General features: G+C 39.1%; 1 protein-coding gene across 1 annotated transcript in view; it reads left to right on the top strand.

Moving 5' to 3' along the window:
• Positions 1 to 27523, top strand: part of LOC126173379 (esterase FE4-like) — a 124298-nt gene that overhangs the window by 79241 nt on the left and 17534 nt on the right. Inside the window, exon 9 of the mRNA XM_049920952.1 lies at positions 13501 to 13633. Within this exon, the coding sequence (XP_049776909.1) occupies positions 13501 to 13633 (133 nt within the window). The remainder of the gene's footprint in view (positions 1 to 13500; positions 13634 to 27523) is intronic.

Here is a 27523-nt window from a genome sequence, read left to right as displayed (position 1 = left end):
TTTTAGGTAGGGTGGCAGGTGATCAGTGTGAAAGGAAGTGCTCCATCGCAGCGAGGCCCTGGACGTGCGGGATATTTGTGTATAAGGAAGTGACATCAATGGTTACAAGGATGGTTTCCGGGGGTAACAGATTGGGTAAGGATTTCAGGCGTTCGAGAAAGTGGTTGGTGTCTTTGATGAAGGATGGGAGACTGCATGTAATGGGTTGAAGGTGTTGATCTACGTAGGCAGAGATGCGTTCTGTGGGGGCTTGGTAACCAGCTACAATGGGGCGGCTGGGATGATTGGGTCTGTGAATTTTAGGAAGAAGGTAGAAGATAGGGATGCGGGGTGTCAGTGGGGTCAGGAGGTTGGTGGAGTCCGGTGAAAGGTTTTGTAGGGGGCCTAAGGTTCTGAGGATTCCTTGAAGCTCCGCCTGGACATCAGGAATGGGATTACCTTGGCAAACTTTGTATGTGTTGTCTGAAAGCTGACGCAGTCCCTCAGCCACATACTCCCGACGATCAAGTACCATGGTCGTGGAACCCTTGTCCGCCGGATAGATGACGATGGATCGGTCAGCCTTCAGATCAAGGATAGCCTGGGCTTCAGCAGTGGTGATATTGGGAGTAGGATTAAGGTTTTTTTAAGAAGGATTGAGAGGCAAGGCTGGAAGTCAGAAATTCCTGGAAGGTTAGGAGAGGGTGATTTTGAGGAAGAGGAGGTGGGTCCCGCTGTGACGGAGGACGGAACTGTTCCAGGCAGGGTTCAATTTGGATAGTGTCTTGGGGAGTTGGATCATTAGGAGTAGGAGTAGGACCATTTTTCTTCTTGCAAAGTGATATTTCCAGCAGAGAGTATGAGTGTAGGACAGTAAATCTTTGACGAGGGCTGTTTGGTTGAATCTGGGAGTGGGGCTGAAGGTGAGGCCTTTGGATAGGACAGAGGTTTCGGATTGGGAGAGAGGTTTGGAGGAATGGTTAACTACCGAATTAGGGTGTTGTGGTTCCAGATTGTATTGATTGGAATTTTGAGGTTTTGGAGGGAGTGGAGCTGGAAGTGGGAGATTGAGTAGATGGGAGAGACTGGGTTTGTGTGCAATGAGAGGAGGTTGAGGTTTGCTGGAAAGGTTGTGAAGGGTGAGTGAGTTGTCCTTCCGGAGGTGGGAAACCAGGAGATTGGATAGTTTTTTGAGGTGAAGGGTGGCATGCTGTTCTAATTTGCGGTTGGCCTGTAGGAGGATGCTCTGAACAGCCAGTGTGGATGTAGGAGAGGAAAGATTGAGGACTTTTATTAATGATAGGAGTTGACGGGTGTGTTCATTGGCTGAGTTGACGTGTAGGTGAAGGATTAGGTGGGTGAGGGCAATGGAGTGTTCAGTTTGAAACTGGTATAGGGACTGATGGAAAGAAGGGTTGCAGCCAGAGATGGGAACTTTAAGTGTGAGGCCTTTGGGGATAATGCCAAATGTCAGACAAGCCTAAAAAAATAATATATGTGAGCGTAATCTGGCTAGGGTGAAGGCATGTTTGCGGAGGGAAGGTAAATAAAACTTAATGGGCTCATTTTGGGGGTGTTGTGAGGGTGACATGGTAATAGAAGGTGGAAAGTGTAACATGAGGTTGAAATGAAAACGAAAATAAAAATATATGGGGAGAGATAAAGGTGAACTAGAAAGTAACTGGAGATCTGTTGTGAAAAAAGGCGAAAAAGTGTTGGTTAAAGCTGGGCTATGTTGATCCTGTGGTGAACTTGGGTTGGTAGACAACGATGTGCACAAAGGTTAGGTGGTTGTGTTGCCAGGCCAGGCCCAAACTCTTTGCCTTTACAAATGTCTGCTTGTGTCTGTGTATATGCGGATGGATATGTGTGTGTGTGCTAGTGTATACCTGTCCTTTTTTCCCCCTAAGGTAAGTCTTTCCACTCCCGGGATTGGAATGACTCCTTACCCTCTCCCTTAAAACCCAAATCCTTTCGTCTTTCCCTCTCCATCCCTCTTTCCTGACGAGGCAACCGTTGGTAGCGAAAGCTAGAATTTTGTGTGTATGTTTGTGTTTGTTTGTGTGTCTATCGACCTGCCAGCGCTTTTGTTTGGTAAGTCTCATCATCTTATATTTTTTTTTTTCCCCATTTGGAATGTTTCCTTCTACACTCCTGGAAATTGAAATAAGAACACCATGAATTCATTGTCCCAGGAAGGGGAAACTTTATTGACACATTCCTGGGGTCAGATACATCACATGATCACACTGACAGAACCACAGGCACATAGACACAGGCAACAGAGCATGCACAATGTCGGCACTAGTACAGTGTATATCCATCTTTCGCAGCAATGCAGGCTGCTATTCGCCCATGGAGACGATCGTAGAGACGCTGGATGTAGTCCTGTGGAACGGCTTGCCATGCCATTTCCACCTGGCGCCTCAGTTGGACCAGCGTTCGTGCTGGACGTGCAGACCGCGTGAGACAACGCTTCATCCAGTCCCAAACATGCTCAATTGGGGACAGATCCGGAGATCTTGCTGGCCAGGGTAGTTGACTTACACCTTCTAGAGCACGTTGGGTGGCACCGGATACATGCGGACGTGCATTGTCCTGTTGGAACAGCAAGTTCCCTTGCCGGTCTAGGAATGGTAGAACGACGGGTTCGATGACGGTTTGGATGTACCGTGCACTATTCAGTGTCCCCTCGACGATCACCAGTGGTGTACGGCCAGTGTAGGAGATCGCTCCCCACACCATGATGCCGGGTGTTGGCCCTGTGTGCCTCGGTCGTATGCAGTCCTGATTGTGGCGCTCACCTGCACAGTGCCAAACACGCATACGACCATCATTGGCACCAAGCCAGAAGCGACTCTCATCGTTGAAGACGACACGTCTCCATTCGTCCCTCCATTCACGCCTGTCGCGACACCACTGGAGGCGGGCTGCACGATGTTGGGGCGTGAGCGGAAGACGGCCTAACGGTGTGCGGGACCGTAGCCCAGCTTCGTGGAGACGGTTGCGAATGGTCCTCGCCGATACCCCAGGAGCAACAGTGACCCTAATTTGCTGGGAAGTGGCGGTGTGGTCCCCTACGGCACTGCGTAGGATCCTACGGTCTTGGCGTGCATCCGTGCGTCGCTGCGGTCCGGTCCCAGGTCGACGGGCACGTGCACCTTCCGCCGACCACTGGCGACAACATCACAACATCGATGTACTGTGGAGACCTCATGCCCCACGTGTTGAGCAATTCGGCGGTACGTCCACCCGGCCTCCCGCATGCCCACTATACGCCCTCGCTCAAAGTCCGTCAACTGCACATACGGTTCACGTCCACGCTGTCGCGGCATGCCACCAGTGTTAAAGACTGCGATGGAGCTCCGTATGCCACGGCAACTGGCTGACACTGACGGCGGTGATGCACAAATGCTGCGCAGCTAGCGCCATTCGACGGCCAACACCGCGGTTCCTGGTGTGTCCGCTGTGCCGTGCATGTGATCATTGCTTGTACAGCCCTCTCGCAATGTCCGGAGCAAGTATGGTGGGTCTGACACACTGGTGTCAATGTGTTCTTTTTTCCATTTCCAGGAGTATATATATATATATATATATATATATATATATATATATATATATATATATATATATATATAGTGTTATAATAGAAGGAAACATTCCATGAAGGAAAAATATACCTAAAAACAAAGATGATGTGACTTACCAAATGAAAGTGCTGGCAGGTCGCCAGACACACAAACGAACACAAATATGTCTGCTTGTGTCTGTATATGTGTGGATGGATATGTGTGTGTGCGAGTGTATACCCGTCCTTTTTTCCCCATAAGGTAAGTCTTTCCGCTCCTGGGACTGGAATGACCCCTTACCCTCTCCCTTAAAACCCACATCCTTTCGTCTTTCCCTCGCCTTCCCTCTTTCCTGATGAGGCAACAGTTTGTTGCGAAAGCTTGAATTTTGTGTGTATGTTTGTGTTCGTTTGTGTGTCTGTCGACCTGCCAGCACTTTCATTTGGTAAGTCACATCATCTTTTTTTTTTTTTAGGTATATATATATATATATATATATATATATATATATATATATATATATATATCTAAAAACAAAGATGATGTGACTTACCAAATGAAAGTGCTGGCAGGTCGACAGACACACAAACGACACAAACATACACACAAAATTCAAGCTTTCGCAACAAACTGTTGCCTCATCAGGAAAGAGGGAAGGAGAGGGAAAGACGAAAGGATGTGGGTTTTAAGGGAGAGGGTAAGGAGTCATTCCAGTCCCGGGAGCGGAAAGACTTACCTTAGGGGGAAAAAAGGACGGGTACACACTCGCACACACACACATATCCATCCACACATATACAGACACCAGACTTGGTGTCTGTATATGTGTGGATGGATATGTGTGTGTGTGCGAGTGTGTACCCGTCCTTTTTTCCCCCTAAGGTAAGTCTTTCCGCTCCCGGGACTGGAATGACTCCTTACCCTCTCCCTTAAAACCCACATCCTTTCGTCTTTCCCTCTCCTTCCCTCTTTCCTGATGAGGCAACAGTTTGTTGCGAAAGCTTGAATTTTGTGTGTATGTTTGTGTCGTTTGTGTGTCTGTCGACCTGCCAGCACTTTCATTTGGTAAGTCACATCATCTTTGTTTTTAGATATATTTTTCCTTCGTGGAATGTTTCCTTCTATTATAACCATATCATTATATATATATATATATATATATATATATATATATATATATATATATATATATATATATATATATAATACAGGGAAACATTCCACGTGGGAAAAATATATCTTAAAAGAAAGATGATGAGACTTACCAAACAAAAGCGCTGGCACGTCGATAGACACACAAAAAAACACAAACATACACACAAAATTCTAGCTTTCGCAACCAGTGGTTGCCTCGTCAGGAAAGAGGGAAGGACGAGGCAACCATTGGTTGCAAAAGCTAGAATTTTGTGTGTATGTTTGTGTTTTTTTTGTGTGTCTATCGACGTGCCAGCGCTTTTGTTTGGTAAGTCTCATCATCTTTCTTTTAAGATATATATATATATATATATATATATATATAATGAGGGAAACATTCCACGTGGGAAAAATATATCTAAAGAGAAAGATGATGAGACTTACCAAACAAAAGCGCTGGCAGGTCGATAGACACACAAACAAACACAAACGTACAAACAAGATTCAAGCTTTCGCAACCAACGGTTGCCTCATCAGGAAAGCGGGAAGGAGAGGGAAAGACGAAAGGATTTGGGTTTTAAGGGAGAGGGTAAGGAGTCATTCCAATCCCGGCAGCGGAAAGACTTACCTTAGGGGGAAAAAAAGGACAGGTATACACTCGCACACACACACATATCCATCCACATATATACCAATTAATTTGAACCCAACAATTACGTTTGTTATTGTCACTGTTACATTTCGAAGTCTTTTCTGTCGTCTTATTTCCTCCTTCTGTTTTTGCCAGTAGTTTCAATTTGTATTCACCTTCTCCTTTTTACCGTTATCCACTATACAATTTCATCCCGCCGATATATACTCAATAATACGTAATAATACGTAACCCACCTCCAAACCATAACCAAAAAAAATTTTTCCGCTTTCAACACTACCGCTGCTATAAAATCCACCGTTTCTAGTTCACAAACAGTTCCTTTCAGCTATTAAACAACCTTTTTGGCTAGTTTTAACAACTTTTGGTATATGTGTGGATGGATATGTGTGTGTGTGCGAGTGTATACCTGTCCTTTTTTCCCCCTAAGGTAAGTCTTTCCGCTGCCGGGATTGGAATGACTCCTTACCCTCTCCCTTAAAACCCAAATCCTTTCATCTTTCCTTCTCCTTCCCTCTTTCCTGATGAGGCAACCATTGTTTGCGAAAGCTAGAACTTTGTGTGTATGTTTGTGTGTGTATCGACCTGCCAGTGCTTTTGTTTGGTAAGTCTCATCATCTTTCTCTTTATATAAATATTGTTCCAGAAGTTCGACCAATATGGAATACAGGGACTAGCTCACAATTGGTTCACTTCTTACTTTAGCAACAGACAGCAAAAGATCATTATTCACACATACAAATACAAATGTTGTATTGCACTGTTGAGCATATTTACATGCAATTGGTGTTGTCAGTGTTAACACAATAATAATAACAATAATAGTAATATAAACTTCGACATGACAAATTTATTAACTACAATATAATAATCCAAGATGGATACAATACATATTGTGCAAATGTCAATAACAACAAGAAGTTTCTTAACAGATCAATTGTAAGATAAATGAAGTACACATTTCAGTGAATGACAAATAAATAATCAGACAGATAATTAACAATAAGTACATGAAACAGTAATATAATAGTTGCACAATTTGGCATATGTATAGTTTGCAGTTAATTTATAGTTCATTCTCATAAGGAAAGTGTGTCATTTGTCATATACTCAAGGAACTCTTGAGCAGAGTAAATTACTTTACTTTAGATCCACCTCTAAATACTACTTTTAAATTTATTTACTGGCACTCTGTAGGCATTTTCAGGTAATTTGTTGAAGTAGACAGAACCAAGATATGTTATGTGTCTTTGCAAGCTTAGCATACGGCACATTATTTGTATGTCCACTTCTTATGTTGTGGTCATGAACTGTTCTCCGTAAGTCAAATTTACTCAGATTTTCTTTAATGAAAAGGAGGTAGTTGTAAATATACAGGCTAGCCAATGTCATTGTATATAGTTTCTTAAAATAATGGTATGAATATAATAGAGGGAAACATTCCACGTGGGAAAAATATATCTAAAAACAAAGATGATGTGGCTTACCAAACGAAAGTGCTGGCACGTCGATAGACACACAAACATACACACAAAATTCCAACTTTCGCAACCAGCGGTTGCTTCATCAGGAAAGAGGGAAGGAGAGGGAAAGACGAAAGGATGTGGGTTTTAAGGGAGAGGGTAAGGAGTCATTCCAATCCCAGGAGCGGAAAGACTTACCTTAGGGGAAAAAAAGGACGGGTATACACTCGCACACACACACACATATCCATCCACACATATACAGACACAAGCAGACATATACAGAGGCAATATCTGTTGGTTTGGATTTTTCAACATCACAGTGATTATCTCCCAAGAGTCAAAGAAACTTCTTCATATTTGTTCAATATTTCCTGTTAGTTGTACATTTTTTTTAATTTATTTATTTATTTTTTTTTATATTATAGAACAGTCCCACACACTCGAGTAGCCTTTTATAAGCAGTCTCCATAACAGACACATTATAATTTCCCAGTATCTTACCTATGATTGAGCTGAAGTCACCATTCCATTTCATGTCTCTAAAAATTATGCCAATGTATTTGTATTAGTTGACTGGTTCAAAATAATACTCACTGGCATTGTACTCATATGATAATATATTTTCCCATTTCATAAAGTGTAAAATTTTACATTTCTGTCCATTTAAACCAAGATGCCAAATTCTGCATTACTTTGAAATCTTATTAAGATCTAATTAAATATTTGTGAATTGTTTTTCAAAGTATAAGCTAACTGCACCATCTGCAAAAATTCTTAGGTTACTGCTGACATTGTCTGCCAATTCATTAATATGCAACATGAGCACCTGGAGCACCCTGAAGTTACTTCTACTTATTTCAAAAGCCCCACATTAAACATAACAATCTGAGTCTTCTCTACCCAGAACCATTTCACTCACAAATTTCATTTCATGCCCCATATGAACATATTTTTCTTAATAAGCATAGTTGTTGTATTTAGTCAACAGTCTTTCCAAAGTCATGAAATACTGTTTCTATCTCATAGGTTTGATCCATGACCTGCATGTGAGAAAAGTATTAGCTGGATTTTCCATGCTTGATGTTTTCAGGATACATGCTCATTGGAATGGAGTAGGCCATTGTGTTCTCATTATGTTTGAGCCCAGAATATGTTACAATATTTCCAGTAGGTGGATGTCAGACATGTTGGATGGTATTTTTATAGATCACTTCTGCTACCCTTCTTGTAGATGAGTGGCACCTTTTCTGTTCTTCCAATAACTGGGCACCATTTTGCGTTCAAGGGATCTATACTACATTATTGTTGAGAGAAGGGCAAAGTCAGCAAAAAGTTCTGTATAGAGTCTGATAGGGATAACATCAGTCCCTGTCCTTCTTAATACATTTTAGTGAATTCAACTGTTTCTCAATGCTGCCACTGATATTAATTGTTCATATCATTCTCTCACCTATAGTGGACTGATATGTGGTGCACAGAAACACATAACAGAAAACAGCATTGAAACTCGCTTTTAAGTTCTTTCTCTTTTTCTAGTAAAAGTACACACATCTGTACACAGAACCACACAGACACCCAAACATACTCTCTTTCAGTAGTGGTGAGACTGGTTATTGAATATTAATTATGGAAAGCAGTTTTCTGGGCAGATGGAGGTGGGGCGGTGGTAGGGAAGGGTGCATAAGACAAGAAGGGGCAGTGAGGTAGTATGAGGCAGGTCTTTTGACAGGGACTTAGTGGCTGCACAAGGCAAAAGCAGTTCAGGAGGTAGAGCATATAATAAACGGAGAGAGGGAGGGGGGAGAGTGGTTAAAGAATGGAGAGAAAGGTGGTGATAAAGAGGGAGATCACCACCTTTTCCATTGTGTTACATATTTTTTCATCCAAGAATTTCCATAATTGTTATCTACATCAATTATATCACAATGGTATTAGAATTAAATTCAGGCAGTACTCATTTATTTTCTTTTGTAAAGGTAAATTGAAAAGAAGTTTGCATTTCGGCATTTTGTTTGTTATACTCAAATTTAGTTGCTGTGCCATCCATGACAGTCTGGACAACAGTTTTGGTGCCACTTAATGATGAACAGAATGTCTTTTTGTTTGGGAGAGATCTCCTGATAAGATTCAGTTAAGGTAGTTATTGAAGACTTGGTGCATTTCCCTATCCTTTAGCATCTCTCTCTGTCTGTGCTATATTTTGTTGTACACCAACCACGCAATAGTGTCTCTACTTTTTCAAAAGTTTCTCTGTGGATATTCCATACTGTGGAGGATTACTTTCAACATTCACTATACAAGGTACATATCTATACAATTTTTCTACTTGTTTCAGTTGCCTTTACTGTGTTAGGCATTATTGCCAAACTGACTCATAATCATTGATGCAAGTTACAATGTGGATGTCCTCAGAGAGGACAGGTCCAAATCAGTTGTTGCAGGATTAAATGCTTCTGCAATGATGGCAGTATGATTAGGGATTGTATGTACTATTGAGCTGGTGGTTTTTCATAAAATTTTGGTTTCGTCTCGGAGTTAGACTGTTGGTCAACAAAAGTAAATAATTATAAATTCATGTACATCCTTGAAACTTGCATATGATTCACACAGTCTCACAGACAACATCAGTGTCTTCTTTGGTGGATTTCAGTGAATATCCCATCTCCATTTCCTATCTTATTGATAAATCACTTATATTCACCCCCAAAAATCTCACTTCTGTAAATCACAGGTATTTTTTATCTGTTTTTTTAATTTTTTATTTACTGTGAGCTCCACAGGTTAGTAGGAGTTCTTGTAGGGCTTATAATACTATTTTTGTGAATTTCAGAGTATCAGATTCCATCCTCTTTCCAAACATTAAACCCAACAGTTCAGTAACAGAAGGTGGTATTTATTTAAGTAATTCTTAAGCCTGTTCCAATTATTTCTGAAACAAAACACATTTGCAGCAGTGGCCTGTCACTCACTACAATTTTGTATCACTTTTTTTTTTATTGAATGGAAGCAAATTTTTTGTTTTAAGTATTTGTGGAAACTTATGTAGTCCTTTAGCAGACTCACCAGTAGGTAATGTGTAAAGAGTAAACATTTTATTTCTAGGTTTTGCATTTGCCTGCACTGCTATCCTTCTCACTGGAAGTTAGTAGAGGCACTGTCTAAGGTGCTAAGTTATCTGTTGTTACAAAATTTTCTTTGAATTTCTTTGAAAAAAGCTATTATTATTATTATTTTATTTTATTTTATTTATTTATATCTTTATGGTATTCTACTAAAATAACCATTAACATAACTTACTGTGATCTTAGATGTGCAGAAAGACCCATTTTGTTTGATTACATGATTACTGAACAGTCACTGGAAAGCTACATCCATTAAATATCTGGAAGTATGAATACACAGCAGTTAAAAGTGGAATATTCACATAAAACTAATAGTAGGACTGGCAGATGCTGGACTGAGATTCATTGCAACAATCCTCAGAAAGTGTAGCCCAAAAACAAAGCAGGAAACTTACAAAACCCTTATATCTTTTTTTTTTTTTGGGGAGGGGGGGGGGGGAGGAAGAGTGGAAGTGTCATTTCAATGCTCATCCATCTCTGAAGGCAGTACAATATGGAGTGGATTACTGTTGAAATTCTGAGAACATACATTTCTAGAAGAGTTCATCAACATAATGCTACCCTGTACATATCTGACAAAAAAACTAAAAAAGGAAACCAGAGATATTTAAACTCGTACATAGGCATCACAACAGTCATTCTGCCCATGCACCATTTGTGACTGGAAGAGGAGATGGATGAGGGGGGAGCGACAATGGTGTATAAAGTACCCTTTCCCACACACTATAAACAGTTTACTCATTCAAACCCAGAAAGATAATATGGCATATATTTAGTTCCTCAAGGGTACGCTGTTGTAGACATTATGTGTAGAAGCGAAAGAAAGAATGGAGGTGTTCTAATATTTGTTAAAGACTGTATAATGTTTGCCAAAATAGATGTTAGCTCTTACTGCCCAGAACTAGATGGAGGATTTAGCTGTATAAGACCAAATGCAGATAATACTATAATTGTTAGCTTATATTTTACACCAGGTGGAGATGTAAATACATTTTTCGACAGATTTGAGCTGCTTATGAGGAAAATAATAAAATCTAAAACAAAACTAATTATCTGTGGTGATTTCAACATTGAAATGGCCAACAGTGATGAACATGTTACTAGAACATTTTTTAATATCTTAAGATCACTAAATTTACAATGTACAAATTACACACCAACATGGGATAACGTGTGCTTAGATAATAGTATAGTAAATTTTTCTAGAGATGAGTATGATATCAGACTTGCTAATGGAGCCCTAGCTGACCATGAACCATTGATTTTAACAGTATACTGTGATCAGTTGCCTAAATCAGACACATCAGTCAGAATCAAGTCTAATTTCACATGGATAAGAGGGCATAAAGATGAATATATTAATTTATTTATTGACAGATTATCTGATGTTAACTGGGACTTTGTATACAACACACAACCTGGGAAGGATCCTGGTGTAATGGTGTTTAACAACTTCCTGAAAATACTCACAGAGTTATGGTACTCCTGCTCAACATTAATCAAAAGTAGCCCTAAGCATAAACAGAAAAACAAACAACTAAAATGGTATACAGATGAGCTAGCTCTCACTACGGAGGAGATGCTCAGGTTGTACAGAATATATAAAAATTCTTGTAAACAAGGACCTGAGCTAGATAATATGTCTTATAGAGCTTATGTAAAATGTAAAAAACCAACAAAGACAAACTGTCCTTGGTCAAAAAACATGCATGTGAACATTACATTGAAAGTGCTCCCAACAAACGTAAAGCAGCATGGGACATCATCAACCAATATAATTCACAAACCCACACACAAGATGCAATGCTGGTTGCAGAAGAAGTAAATAATTACTTCCTAACCTCAGTGAGTGATCTGAAAAACAAAATCAAGAAAATGGCACTTGTGCACTAGATCATCTTAGTGCTGTGCCCCATAGGAGGTATACTTTCCACCAGAATGTTGTCACCCCAGAGGATATTGTAAAAGCAGTGGCAAGGTTCACCAACTCCAAAAGTATGGACTGTTATTGGTTTTCTAACTATGTAATGAAAAAGAAATACACTTTATCTGTCAACCTCTTTCTTTCATTTATAATATGTGTTTAGAATCTGGAGTTTTCCCAGATGTACTCAAAACTACTAAAGTGATACCAGTCTTTAAAAAGGGAGATAAGCATCTGACCAGTTTCTATTGTCCCAATTTTCTCTAAAGTTTTTGAATATCTAATGTACAGCCAACTAAATAACTATTTTGAAAAGCATGATCTCCTCTCCAACAGACAGTGTGCATATCAACTTGGTAAAAATACCACTACTGCTGTCACTGAAGTTGTTAACCAGGTGTTAAGTGCATTCAAAAATAAGGATCTAGCATCAGTTGTACTTTGTGATCTTAGCAAAGCCTTTGACTGCATACCATTTAACACCCTACTTGCAAAACTGGAATTTTATGGTATACATAAACCATCTTTAGATGTAATCAAATCATACTTAAGTAACAGGAGATAGTTTGTATCAATTAAAAATAGATGCTTCTCACTGAAGGAAGTTCAGACTGGAGTGCCTCAGGGCTTGGTCCTAGGTCCTTTTCTGTTCATCATTGCAATTAATGGCTTACCTTACCATGTAGGAGCAAATTCAATTGTGTGTTATGCAGATGACACAACACTGCTCAATACACACCATGACACAACAGAACTTCATCAGGCAACACAGGAAAAACTAGAACTAGTAATAAATTGGTTTTCTTCTAATGAACTTCTATGTAATCCTGATAAAACACAAGAACTAAGTCTCGGTTTAACTACAGCTGTTGAAAGCAAATCAGTAAAATTGTTAAGCTTCCACATTGATTCAGAATTAAACTGGGAGGAACATATTAGCCATATCTGCAAGAGACTAGCAAGAGTGTGTTATCTCATCAGGAGACTGACAGATGTAGTCACTGATGAGTATCTAAAGGTGGTATATTTTGGCCCATTTTAATCACACATTTCCTATGGCATATTGTTATGGGGACATTGTTGCTTTGTCAGTGAAATTCTGAAAATTCAAAACAAAGTAATCAGAATAATGAGCAAAGTTAAGCCTAAGGAATACTGCCGCCCCCTCTTTATCAAGCACATGGTATTAACTGTTGTGAATCTAAACATCTACACAGAACTGCTTTTTGTCAAAAGCAACATAAATGAGTTCAAGACCAGAGAGAACATACATCCCCACAACACCAAAGGCAAACTGGACTTCGACATACCAAGACACAGACTCACAAAGACTTCAAAACTCACACAAAATAATGAGTTTAAAACTCTTCAGTAAACTTCCAGCATCTGCTCAGTCACTGACCAGTATATTTTCAAATGTAATATTTGTGACTGGTTACTCAAACACCCATTTTATAAGATAACAGAATATTCTAAAATAATTATTGACATTAGTTTATAAGAATATTCCTAAAAGGAGCGCAATTAAATTGTAAAAACTTTACTGTAAAGTTATTGTTAACTGTATATTTAATGCTCAGGCCTATTGCACTATAAGTAGTCAATGGTGAATAAACTGAATACTGAATTCTGAATATCTGCTTTATTTACACAGTGCACAAGTGCTCTCCTCTTTGGTGAAGGCATTGACGTTGTGGTGCAGAGAATGGCACAGCATTCAACTCAGCCCATTTATTACTACTATTTCTCTTATGTTGGACCTCTGACTAGCTATCCTGGTTTGGAAGGTATGTGTATTTATTTATTGTAGGTAAAGAAATTACTGCCATCATTCATATCGATGACTTCATACTTCATTGCCTACCCAATTGTGTGTGATGAGCAGATTGCTACTTCTTAAAATAAGGAAAATACCTTAAGCTCTTTGAAGTGATGAGCCACTATGTCAGAATCAACTGAGAGTCGAATTCAACATTTATACTAGATTGACCTCAATTACAAAACAACGAGATAATGAATACAATTAAAATGTTTTCTTTGTTGTACAACCAAAATTAAAATTTAGATTCAACTATTGTTTGTAGATAAAAATAAACATAAAGTTTTTGACCTGCCATAAGAATTTTGTTTTTAAGCTGCTTCGTAGCTGCTGTAATAAATAGTTTAATAGTTTAATGTGGGAGTGCGAGGGGGTAACAGTGTGGGAAACAATGAAGTAACTTAACCTCTTCGATGATACTACGAAGTTGGTGTGTGGTTAAGAAGACAGTTGAGTATCAGGTAAAAATAAGGGGATTTAATGTTGAAGTGGAAAGAACTAGACTGGAAGAACAAAGGTTGAGGGAGGAAAAGAGTAAAGTGAAGGAAACTGGTGTAGAAAGTAGAAGTTACAGAGAGAGAACATGTATGAATATATTATATATATGTGGCTGAACATAAAAAAGTGTTTTGTGTTGTAAGCGCAGTGAGATATAGAAGAGCATCAAGAAAATGTAGATGAAGCCAGATATTAATAGCTATTCTGTAATAAACCATCAAGAAGTCCTACTTACAGCACTGAAAAATATAAAATTTCCCTTTTTATTTCCAGATAAGAAAACTGTTTCAGAGAAAATAGAAAAGTATTGCTCATGAACAATATTAGAAAATCTCTCTTGTTGTTATCTGCAAAGTAAAACACATCAATAATGAACAATAAAATTAAACTCTATGAGAAAAAAGGTCATACGAAGCATTATGAAACAAATATGAAAAGCATATAAAATCAGGCAGATTTTTGAAATTCAATTCCCAGAGAAGACTGTGGCAAAAGTTACATCCTCTACTACATTTTCCAATACATCATTAAAGACAAATAAATTATATTGCAACAAATACTGAGTACATTGTGAATTTTAAAATTTTCCCGTCGAATTGACTGTTCAAACAAATTTCGGGCTTGCAGCCGGTCGTCGTTCAATACTTCGCACGATATTTCAACTGGGCACCTGCCAGTCATCTTCAGGTGAGCCATTGCAGACTCTGCGACACCTCACCTGAAGATGACTGGCAGGTGCTGTGACATTACAGCCTTTATCACTGCGATTTTTAACATATAAAAGTTTTTTTTTTTCTGTATTCGCGTCAGTATGTGCGAACTTTTAACATATACCAATGAATGTTGTAACCAGATATCTTTGCTGTGCTCCTGAAAAGCGCAGAATATCACGATAGCTATAAACTGTTATACGCTGCTATCGATCAGTAAAAAAAAACGATGCACCTATGTTTCAAAATAACAATTGCCAATTTTTTACTTCTGCAGGGAGCCGCGCCGCTCTCTAGCTGTTCTTCTGTGAATGTGATGCGAGTCGGATGCAAAAGTATTGTGCTCCATACTGATATAATCATTTTATTGTAACTTTAAGAGTTTAAGTGATTAAAAATATATGTAGCCACAAACAAGCGAGAATGTGTATCATGAAAATTCGCTCCACCGCCACAATGGGTGGCCATGTTAATGTAAGTTTCCGTTTCATAATATACTACTTGAAGCCTTGAAGTTTATTTAATTTCAAAGAAAATCTCTCAACCTTATTTTCATTAATTATACTTGTGATAATCTTTCCTGTTTAAAAGATTTATGCAGCTTATGATCCAGCGTGTGTTCTGTCGGAACAGGAGGCTGTCGTGATGACATCGTTATAGTATTTATTCCAAGTTCTTTCAGTTCCGTTTATATGTTCGTACAAATCCAATTAGTTGGTCCCTTAGGTTTCTTTCATGTAACTTCTGTCTGTTTTCTCCGCGCGATCTTCCTCCGAAAAAAAATTTCTGTTCATTTTTTAGTAATTTTCGATATCGCGAATGAGAAAAGACAGCCGCCTCCTGCTCTGAACGGAACACCATGACTTTTCTAACGCCGGAGAGTACCGCACGAATTTTCCGCTAAAAGGTAATAGAATTTCTTAAAGCTGGATCAATTACACATGTTGCTGCTGTTCTCCGACAAATCTGGTGTGATTAATAGTAATTTATTCTGTCACGACAAAAATAACCAATTTCATTTTTACCAAAGTAACAAAGCTTTCAATTAAATTACTTAAAAAAAAAAAAAAAATCATACCAGAGTGCCCAGTTGAAATATCGTGCGAAGTATTGAATGACGACCGGCTGCAAGCCCGAAATTTGTTTGAACACTGAGTACATTATCAGCAGACATTAATGGTATGTTAAATTAAAAGGATGGTCAGTGTTGGCCATAATATTGATGTTTTATTGATAGCAAAATCGATTTTCAATCACATAGTGATTATCTTCAGTGCTGGAAGTTAAAAATTTCACAAAGCGATCAGTGAATAAAAACAAAAAACCACAAATACACCCGAGTATAAACCAACAATTGGAAAGAACATACTTGTGGTGTACAAATTAAATTCATAGACACTGGTATCAGTAACCAAAGCTGAGAAGTGATCATAATAACTGAAGCTGCTGTTGTCATTTTTAATGTTCTCAAATGGACCAATGGATCTCTGAGCATCAGGATATCTTGTTATGACTTAGTTTAGGGCAAACATAGAAAAGTTAACACCTACTTTCATCTACAGAAGGCACATCAAAGAACCTTACAAAATCAGCATGTTTAATAATCTACTTCAGTTTCAGTCCTGGGATACTATTTATAAGGAAGATAATGTAGATAAGAAAACATCACCGATCCTTGACATACTGGATTATCATTTCATTGTGCCTTTTCCAATAAAAAACAAATCAAATTGCAATACTCAACAAGAAAAAACTGGTAATAAGTGGATCACAAATGATATAAGAATTCGTATAACACTAAGAGGCCACACTATGAGCAAAGTGTAGAACGAGGTTGTACAAGAACATATTTTGTGAAGGAATATATAAAGCAAAACAACTAGAAAATAAAGTCTGCATAAATGTTTCTAATGTAAAGCCATGTAGGATATTGTCAGAGAAATTTTACAACCTGATGCCAAACAGAAAACACTAGCATATCTTCAAACAAATAACAGACACCAAACACATATTTGTGATACATTCAATAAACACTTTTCTGGAATTGCTAGCAGTCTTTCAGTCAGTCAATCTCCACTGACAAAACATTCTGTCCAAAGTGTAAAAGATCTGACAAATTCCTAATATCTGCAGTTTGTTCTCCTAATTAATGGAACATGAAAATGGCTTTGATTGTTTACTTACCTGATGAAATAGTACAGCCCCTTTGCAACATAATCAACTGCTCCACGGGTTCTGGCATTTTGTCTCAGCCAACCAAAACCGCCATGATATTTCATTACACAGAACAGAAAGAAGCATGAGATCATTAAATGCTGACCTATATCCGCCATTCTAGTGGTGTCAAAAAGACAGAAAAAAAAATTATGTACTCAAGTAATGTTCTTTCCTGAAAATCACTCTATAATAACAGCACAGCAGTTTGGCTCTCTTTTCATTTGCTGACCACATAATGCATGTATTTAATGAAAAACACAATCTTTCTTGCCTTTTCATTGATCTGATGAAAACGTTTGATCTAGTCAATCACACATTGTTTTACGCAAACTGGATACTTATGGAATCAGAAGAGTCCGTAATAATTGGTTTCAGTTGTATCTATCAAACAGAGGGCAGCTGGCAGAAATAACAAAGTGTGATGGAAAAACAAGCTGTTCAGATATAATACCAGTCATTCATTTGTAAATAAGACTCTCTATATCTCTGAAACAAATAATGGCATGCATGACCATCACATCTGACAAATTGGAGAATGGATTAATGCCATGGTCATGTGAGACACGTAGACTACATGCTCTACAACAAATTATCTTGTTAAGTAAAAAATAATAAAAACTCTTCCAGTGTGCAAACATTACCAACATAATGTTCTAGCCCTATTTTTATTCTGTTCCTGAATATGTAGAGGCCACTAATTTCAATGAAACTATAATTTTGTACAAAATGTATTATGCCATATGGCACTTGCCAAAGGCATATATCTCACCTTTTGGCTTGGCTCAATTAGAGGTTAAGTTTGAAATGCCCTCTCTCATAAGACAGGGGACGTTTGGGGATCTGGCTGCAGCATGGAGGCAGAATGGATGGCAAGTGAGCTTCAGTGGGTTGTGCTGTGGGTCACCTCGAGATTATTGTGCTGACTTTTCTGTTCTACATCTACATCTACATCTACATCCATACTCTGCAAGCCACCTGATAGTGTGTGGTGGAGGGTACTTTGAGTACCTCTATCGGTTCTCCCTTCTATTTCAGTCTCGTATTGTTCGTGGAAAGAAGGATTGTCAGTATGTGGGCTCAAATCTCTCTGATTTTATCCTCATGGTCTCTTCGCAAGATATACGTAGGAGGGAGCAATATACTGCTTGACTCCTCACTGAAGGTATGTTCTCAAAACTACAACAAAAGCCTGTACTGAGCTACTGCGCATCTCTCCTGTAGAGTCTTCCACTGGAGTTCATCTATCATCTCCGTAACACTTTCGCAATTACTAAATGATCCTGTAACAAAGCGCGCTGCTCTCCGTTGGATCTTCTCTATCTCTTCTATCAACCCTATCTGGTACGGATCCCACACTGGTGAGCAATATTCAAGCAGTGGGCAAACAAGTGTACTGTAACCTACTTCCTTTGTTTTCAGATTGCATTTCCTTAGGATTCTTTCAATGAATCTCAGTCTGGCATCCACTTTACTGATGATCAACATTATATGATCATTCCATTTTAAATCACTCCTAATGCCTACTCCCAGATAATTCATGGAATTAACTGCTTCCAGTTGCTGACCTGCTATCTTGTAGCTAAATGATAAAGGATCTTCCTTTCTATGTATTCGCAGCACGTTACACTTGTCTACATTGAGATTCAATTGCCATTTCCTGCACGATGCGTCAATTCGTTGCAGATCCTCCTGCATTTCATTACAATTTTCCACTGTTACAACCTCTCAATATACCACAGCATCATCCGCAAAAAGCCTTAGTGAACTTCTAATGTTATCCACAAGGTCGTTTATGTATATTGTGAATAGCAATTGTCCTACGACACTCCCCTGCGGCACACCTGAAATCTCTCTTACTTCAGAAGACTTCTCCCACTGAGTATGACATGTTGCATTCTATTATCTAGGAACTCTGCAATCCAGTCACACAATTGGTGTATTGTCCATATGCTCTTACTTTGTTCATTAAACGGCTGTGGGGAACTGTATTGAACACCTGGCAGAAGTCAAGAAACACGGCATCTACCTGGGAACCCATGTCTATGGCCCTCTTGACTCTCGTGGATGAATAGTGCGAGCTGGGTTTCACACTATTGTCTTTTTGAAACCCATGCTGATTCCTACAGAGTAGATTTCTAGTCTCCAGAAAAGTCATTATACTCAATCGTAATACATGTTCCAATATTCTACAACTGATCGATGTTAGAGATATAGGTCTTTAGTTCTGCAAATCTGTTCGACATCCCTTCTTGGAAACGGGGATCACCTGTGCCCTTTTCCAATCCTTTGGAACACTACGCTCTTCTAGAGACCTACCGGTACATTTCTGCAAGAAGGGTGGCAAGTTCCTTTGTGTACTCTGTGTAAATTCGAACTGGTATCCCATCAGGTCCAGCGGCCTTTCCACTTTTGATATCTACCATTTTGTTTGTTCCTTGGAAGAAATTCCTTGATAGTTTTCTTAACTGGTTTTTGCCTTTTGTTCAAATATTAATGAGTTTTTGAATTTGCAAGGATTAGTTAGACAGTTATTGAATTTGTCAGGGGTGTTGCAATTGCGGTTAAATTTTCATCTGGTTTTTAAGTCCTACACAGATCAGCTGAGCAGCCATTGTGTTTGTTAGCTTTGCAACAGTTTATTGTTTACATTTACTGATGGATTTAGGTTATGCTGAAATCAGCTGGGCAGCTGTTGAGTACATTTTAGTTGTTGTAGTTGTTGAATGAATTTTTGAGGGTACTAAGTGCTGCAGAGATAGTTAAACAGCTGTTGGCATGTTTGATGTTGCTGTAAATATTGATTGTTACATATTAATTTGGAATAAATTTCTGTGCCAAGCAAGCACCTTTCAATTTGATTAGCAAGGCTGCAGGCTGACACTGGCAGTCTTCACGTAGTTGTGAATTGAAGGGAGCTATTGCCGATATTTACTATTACTCTTAAAGCTGACATAGTAGGCATTTGGACTCCATGGAAACTGTATTACAGTGATTATGAAATTGTCTGCAGTTAGTGGATTGAAATCCATATACATCTGGAGGTGTGAATGATGGTAGTATGATAGATCTGATACAATTCAATTTTCCTTGGGATGTATGACTCTCTGCTTCAACTATGATAATGATGGAAGCTGAAGAAATGAATCAAAATTTATGCCCCTGCTGGGCTTTAACTGGAGTGTCTTTGCTTACTACGCAGGTGTGCTAGCCTTTGCACAATCATAGCAGTACACATAACCCACCTGCATGGACTACCCTAGTAAAATGCCCTCCCTAGCACAAACTTCAATTCACGTCTGCAGCATTTTTTTCCCCCCCTCCTTCTTAAACCATCACTGTTGCCAAAGCTCTCTGGTATTGAAATAGTGCCCCAGGTTTTTTACATAATGGGAAATAGTGCTTACACCTCAGGTGTAGGTCATCTGTAGATCTGATATAATTAAATATCTTGAGTAAAATTTAATTATATCAGATCTGCAGATTGCCTACACTCGTCACACAGACAGTATTTCCCCATTACATCCAAAGTTGGGGTGCTATTCCAATACTATTCCAGTACCAGAGAGACTCAGCAATAGAAATGATTTAAGAAGGGGAAAATAAGCTGAGGACATGAATTGAAGTTTATGTTGTTGTTGTTGTTGTTGTGGTCTTCAGTCCTGAGACTGGTTTGATGCAGCTCTCCATGCTACTCTATCCTGTGCAAGCTTCTTCATCTCCCAGTACCTACTGCACCCTACATCCTTCTGAATCTGCTTGGTGTATTCAACTCTTGGTCTCCCTCTATGATTTTTACCCTCCACGCTGCTCTCCAATACTAAATTGGTGATCCCTTGATGCCTCAGAACATGTCCTACCAACCGATCCCTTCTTCTAGTCAAGTTGTGCCACAAACTTCTCTTCTCCCCAGTCCTCTGCAACACCTCCTTATTAGTTATGTGATCTAGCCATCTAATCTTCAGCATTCTTCTCTAGCACCACATTTCGAAAACTTCTATTCTCTTCTTGTCTAAACTATTTATCGTCCATGTTTCACTTCCATACATGGCTACACTCCATACAAATACTTTCAGAAACGACTTCCTGACACTTAAATCTATACTCGATGTTAACAAATTTTTCTTCTTCAGAAACGCTTTCCTTCCCATTGCCAGTCTCCATTTTATATCCTCTCTACTTTGACCATCATTAGTTATTTTGCTCCCCAAATAGCAAAACTCCTTTACTACTTTAAGTGTCTCATTTCCTAATCTAATACCCTCAGTATCACCTGACTTAATTTGACTACATTCCATTATCCTTGTTTTGCTTTTGTTGATGTTCATCTTATATCCTCCTTTCAAGACACTATCCATTCCATTCAACTGTTCTTCCAAGTCCTTTGCTGTCTCTGACAGAATTACAATGTCATCGGCGAACCTCAAAGTTTTTATTTCTTCTCCATGGATTTTAATACCTACTCTGAATTTTTCTTTTGTTTCCTTCACTGCTTGCTCAATATACAGACTGAATAACATCGGGGAGAGGCTACAACCCTGTCTCACTCCCTTCCCAACCACTGCTTCCCTTTCATGCCCCTCAACTCTTATAACTGCCATTTGGTTTCTATACAAATTGTAATTAGCCTTTCGCTCCCTACATTTTACCCCTGCCAATGCGTTTCTCAGGCGCATCTTGTTACATTTCATTGCAGAGAACAGTTGTTCACAAACATACGTGGAACTAAACATTGATACTATTGTTCAGAATTTGAAAGAGAGTATTTCAGTCGACATTGTCAAAAGCTTTCTCTAAGTCTACAAATGTTAGAAACGTAGGTTTGCCTTTCCTTAATCTAGCTTCTAAGATAAGTCGTAGAGTCAGTATTACCTCACGTGTTCCGATATTTCAACGGAATCCAAACTGATCTTCCACTAGGTCAGCTTCTACTAGTTTTTCCATTCATCTGTAAAGAATTCGCATTAGTATTTTCAGCCATGACTTATTAAACTGATAGTTTGGTAATTTTCATGTCTGTCAACACCTGCTTTCTTTGGGATTGGAATTATTATGTTCTTCTTGGAGTCTTAGGGTATTTCACGTGTATCATACATCTTGCTCAACAGATGGTAGAGTTTTGTCAGGAGTGGCTCTCCCAAGGCTGTCAGTAGTTCTAATGGAATGTTGTCTACTCCCGGGGCCTTGTTTCGACTCAGGTCTTTCAGTGCTCTTTCAAACTCTTCACGCAGTATCATATCTCCCATTTCATCTTCATCTACATCCTCTTCCATTTCCATAATATTCTCCTCAAGTACATCGCCCTTGTGTAGACCCTCTATATCAGGGCTTCACAACAAACATGCTCGCGGAGCAAGGCGCAGCAAGGCACGAGCACGGAGCAGCGTGAGCACGCTAACCCCACTACTGGGCCAGAGGGGAGAGTGGGGAAAGTTACGTGGGGCACACAACAGCTGCCACCAGTCAATGTAAATCCACAGCCACCTGCAGGGATATCACTCACGAATTATTACTGCGACAAATGAAACAAATAAAGGAGAATGTACACATGCCACATAATTTTATTAGCGTAGTGTATGCCTCTACATTCGCAATAATTTGTGAACTGTTACACAATAAAAGGTGTCACTGAAGTGTGGGATTCTCGGTTATCTTGTACTTTTTGCCCTTTACAATTGCGTCTATATTCAGAGTAATTGTTCTTGTGCATTTTAGGTGCAGCGTGCAGTTTAAATTTCGATCAGACAATGCGTTTCTCAGGCACGTCTTGTTACATTTCATTGCAGAGAACAGTTGTTCACAAACATACGTGGAACCAAACATTGATACTATTGTAGCCACCAGTTTGTGCAAACGAGGAAATCTATCCTGTGGGAAGTGTCTGTAGAATTCCAAAATGTTTTTCTTGTTCTGAAATTTGTCTCTGTATTCTCTGTCACACTGCAGGTCAATAATTTCTTACTGCAGCTCAGGATGAATCTCTTAAATATTCACTGAATATGGAGAGAACAGATCAAAATCACTGTCTAGTGCTGTCAGATCTTGAAAGCGCTGAACAACTAAACTATGTGAATAACGTTCACAGTCTTTGTGAACATCTTGCATGGATGATATTTTAGGAAAATGAGCTAGGTTTCCTGTTTCCAGCTGACTCACCCAAAGTGTCAATTGCATTTTAAAAGCTCGTATTCGATCTATGAAATGAGTAATTAGCAGATCTTTACCTTGTAGTAAAATGTTCAAAGCATTCAGATGGCTAGTTAAATCTGCTAAGAACGCGAGATCACATTCAAACGTGCGCGCGCATTTCCCCTCCCTCCCCTCCCTCCCTACTCTGCGACCTTGCACCTGCTCGCGAGCACATGCCTGAGCAGACGCGAGTACTCGTGCTCAAAACCGGCCAGTTGTTAAGCTCTGCTCTATATACTCCTTCCACCTTTCTGCTTTCCCTTCTTTGCTTAGAACTGGGTTTCCATTTGAGCTCTTAATATTCATACAAGTGGTTCTCTTTTCTCCAAAGGTCTCTTTAATTTTCCTGTAGGCAGTATCTATCTTACTCCTAGTGAGATAAGCCTCTACATCCTTACATTTATCCTCTAGCCATCCCTGCTTAGCCATTTTGCACTGCCTGTCGATCTCATTTTTGAGACGTTTGTATTCCTTTTTGCCTGCTTCATTTACTGCATTTTTATATTTTCTCCTTTCATCAATTAAATTCAATATTTCTTCTGTTACCCAAGGATTTCTACTATCCCTCGTCTTTTTATCTACTTGATCCTCTGCTGCCTTCACTACTTCATCCCTCAAAGCTACTCATTCTTCTTCTACCGTATTTCTTTCCCCCATTCCTGTCAATTGTTCCCTTATGCTCTCCCTGAAAGTCTGTACAACCTCTGGTTCTTTCAGTTTATCCAGGTCCCATCTCCTTAAATTCCCACCTTTTTGCAGTTTCTTCAGTTTCAATCTACAGTTCATAACCAATAGATTGTGGTCAGAGTCCACATCTGCCCCTGGAAATGTCTTACAATTAAAAACCTGGTTCCTAAATCTCTGTCTTACCATTATATAATCTATCTGATACCTTTTAGTATCTCCAGGGTTCTTCATTGTATACAACCTTCTTTCATGATTCTTGAACCAAGTGTTAGCTATGATTAAGTTATGCTCTGTGCAAAATTCTACCAGGCGGCTTCCTCTTTCATTTCTTACCCCCAATCCATATTCACCTACTACATTTCCTTCTCTCCCTTTTCCTACTACCGAATTCCAATCACCCATGACTATTAAATTTTCTTCTCCCTTCAGTATCTGAATAATTTCTTTTATTTCGTCATACGTTTCTTCAATTTCTTCGTCATCTGCAGAGCTAGTTGGCATATAAACTTGTACTACTGTAGTAGGTGTGGGCTTTGTGTCTATCTTGGCCACAATAATGCGTTCACTATGCTGTTTGTAGTAGCTTACCCGCATTCCTATTTTTTTTATTCATTATTAAACCTACTCTTGCATTACCCCTATTTGACTTTGTATTTATAACCCTGTATTCGCCTGACCAAAAGTCTTGTTCCTCCTGCCACAAAACTTCACTAATTCCCACTATATCTAACTTTAAACTATCCATTTCCCTTTTTAAATTTTCTAACCTACCTGCCCAATTAAGGGATCTGACATTCCAAGCTCCGATCCGTAGAACGCCAGTTTTCTTTCTCTTGATAACAACGTCCTCTGAGTAGCCCGCTCGGAGATCCGAATGGGGGACTATTTTACCTCCGGAATATTTTACCCAAGATGACGCCATCATCATTATGTTATGGAAGGCATTGGACTAGTGTAGTCCATGCAGCTGTGTCATCTATACTGCTGTTGTGGTGTAATGGCTAGCATACCTGCCTAGTAAGCAAGGAGAACCAGGCTGAAGTGCCAACCAGGGCACAAATTTTATTTCATTTCTTCAGTTTCCATAGTCCGCCCCGATAGCTGAGTGGTCAGTGCGGCAATCTGTCATGCGAAGGGTTCTGGGTTTGATTCCCAGCTGGGTCGGAGATTTTCTCTGCTCAGGGACTGAGTGTGGTGTTGACCTCATTATCATTTCATCATCATCAGTGGAAGGCAACAAGAAACCACCACTGGAATCACTTTCCTAAACTCTCATGCAGTGGACCTCTCTGAAAAGGCCTCCCCCATGACAAGATCTGCTGTAAGGCAGAACAAAAAGTAAGACAGTTTCCATCATTATCATATATGGTAGTATTCAAATGTTGTGAAACAAGTATATCCTTCAGTAATCCGTGTCTGCTATTAGTGTGTGCCTTAGTGCCCGAAATGGTTGTTGGTTCTGGCCACTCAGTTAGTTGGTAAAATAACTGATTGTTAAGGCATAGTAATTGAGATAGTTCCCCCAGAACACTTATGGCATTGAGCTCAGGTTACTGTGTTAACTATGATTGTGACAGTTATCAAAAACAATTATTCTTGTTGACTACAAAATGTATTAACTATGAATGCAATGGCAGTTAAATAACAATTACTCTTATGTTGACTGAACACACACACACACACACACACACACACACACACACACACACACACACACACACAGACACAGATAGATGTACACATGTGCGAGCACGTGCCTACACTGACTCACACTCATGCTCATGTGCATGCCCACATGCACACCCACTTGGACACCCCACACATGTGGATGCACACACATGCACATACACACACACGCAAATGCTCCACAGCACATATTTGTATTTTAAAACAGAGTTCACTGTTTAGAAACTAACGTAATGTAAATTTATGTGTATTCTGTAGGTATGAATTTACATTAAACAAATTAATTCCTGCTCTCACTGCTGCATAAATACCCATACAAATTCACTGATTTCCTTAGTTTGAATATGAGTACGAAGTTTATACATTACAGTAAGAGAGAACAAATAAATCAGTGTATATCCCCCTACTCATCTCACCCCAGAGCACCAAACTTAACCTTCATAGGTTATGTCCTGCACCACAGCTGCTTATTTTCTACTTTTCAACATTTCTCCACATAAATGCATTCATATATATGCAGATATCTAAAGCCCCCAAAACCAAATTCTTCCCCCATGTTTGATAACAAAAATAGCATTATATACACTTAAATTTTCCTATGTTCCCACACATATGTCAGAAATAAATCATTTAAATTTTTCACACATACAGTACATCCATGCATATCTTCTAAATCACAGTAAAATTCCTCTAATACTTATATAAATAAAACTTCTACCTTAAATTCCATTTACATCAGCTGTGCAAATCATTTTACACAACGTAAATACACCATCCAGGAAACAGTTAATAATAAAAACCCCAAAATTACTTATAACTATATCAACATCATAACCAAATATATGCTCTACATATTACTGAGCACATTTTATTCTCTTCATTTCCTTTTCAGTAGCTTCACTTCAGGAGTATGACATCACAGTGGCAACCAAAACATGGACACGAAGACAAGGATGCCAATGCCTTTCAGGGAATCCTTTGGCAGAACACATAAATGTGGATGAAATTTCAGTCATCACTGTACTAAATAACATTTTTACTGAGTTGAAGGATATCCAGCAATGCTGAAAACCATAAAAACTTTGAGGTTTAAGGAATCAAAAAAGAGGAGAATTCCAATTAACAAATATCGCCAGCATCTCAGAAATGGTTGCTTGTCATCCAGTTCAACTACAGCCAGCTATTCTGAAGTATTCCCATGACACTCCACCATTTTGTCACTTGGAATTCATGATGACTCTAGCCAGAATCAGGTGTAGATATCATTGGCCAGGTCTCTACAGACTCTTTAGACACTGTGTAAGCAACCAATCCTGCCTGCAGAAGTACCTTTCCAGCAAATTGGAATTGACCTCTTGGGTACATTTGCCATTTGATGAATAATAGTCTGCTTTGTCTACATCACTTGCCATGCTGTCACCAAAGTTGTTCCAACTGCTGAAATTCTGTAAATTGCAAGAACCCTTCTATAATAGGTCATCCTGTCTGATAATCTATGACTGTGGAAAATTTTTCCAATCAAAACTAGCATCAGAGGTAATTTCAAATTGCATCACCCTCAGGATAACATCTGTCTAGCACCCACAGATGAGCGATGTTATAGAATACCGGTACTCTTATAAGGTGTTGACGAGTATGCTCTTGATGCATGTTGTTGCCAGAGAGAGAGATTGGCATACAGTACTGCATGTCATGACATTTACATACAACACAGTGCAGCAAGGCTTTACAATGTTCTTTCTTTCCCATGGTCATGAGGCAGATATGACAATGAATACAATCTCCTCATTTCAACAAAATGATACTCAAGATTACTATGTGAAACTTCTCACTGCCAGGGCCAAAGTAGTAAGGTAACTGCATTGCATACAGAC

The sequence above is a fragment of the Schistocerca cancellata genome, chromosome 1, assembly GCF_023864275.1.
Source record: "Schistocerca cancellata isolate TAMUIC-IGC-003103 chromosome 1, iqSchCanc2.1, whole genome shotgun sequence".
Taxonomy (NCBI): Eukaryota; Metazoa; Arthropoda; class Insecta; order Orthoptera; family Acrididae; genus Schistocerca; species Schistocerca cancellata.
The sequence above is the reverse complement of the archived record's forward strand: the minus strand, read 5'-3'. Positions and strand labels throughout refer to the sequence as shown.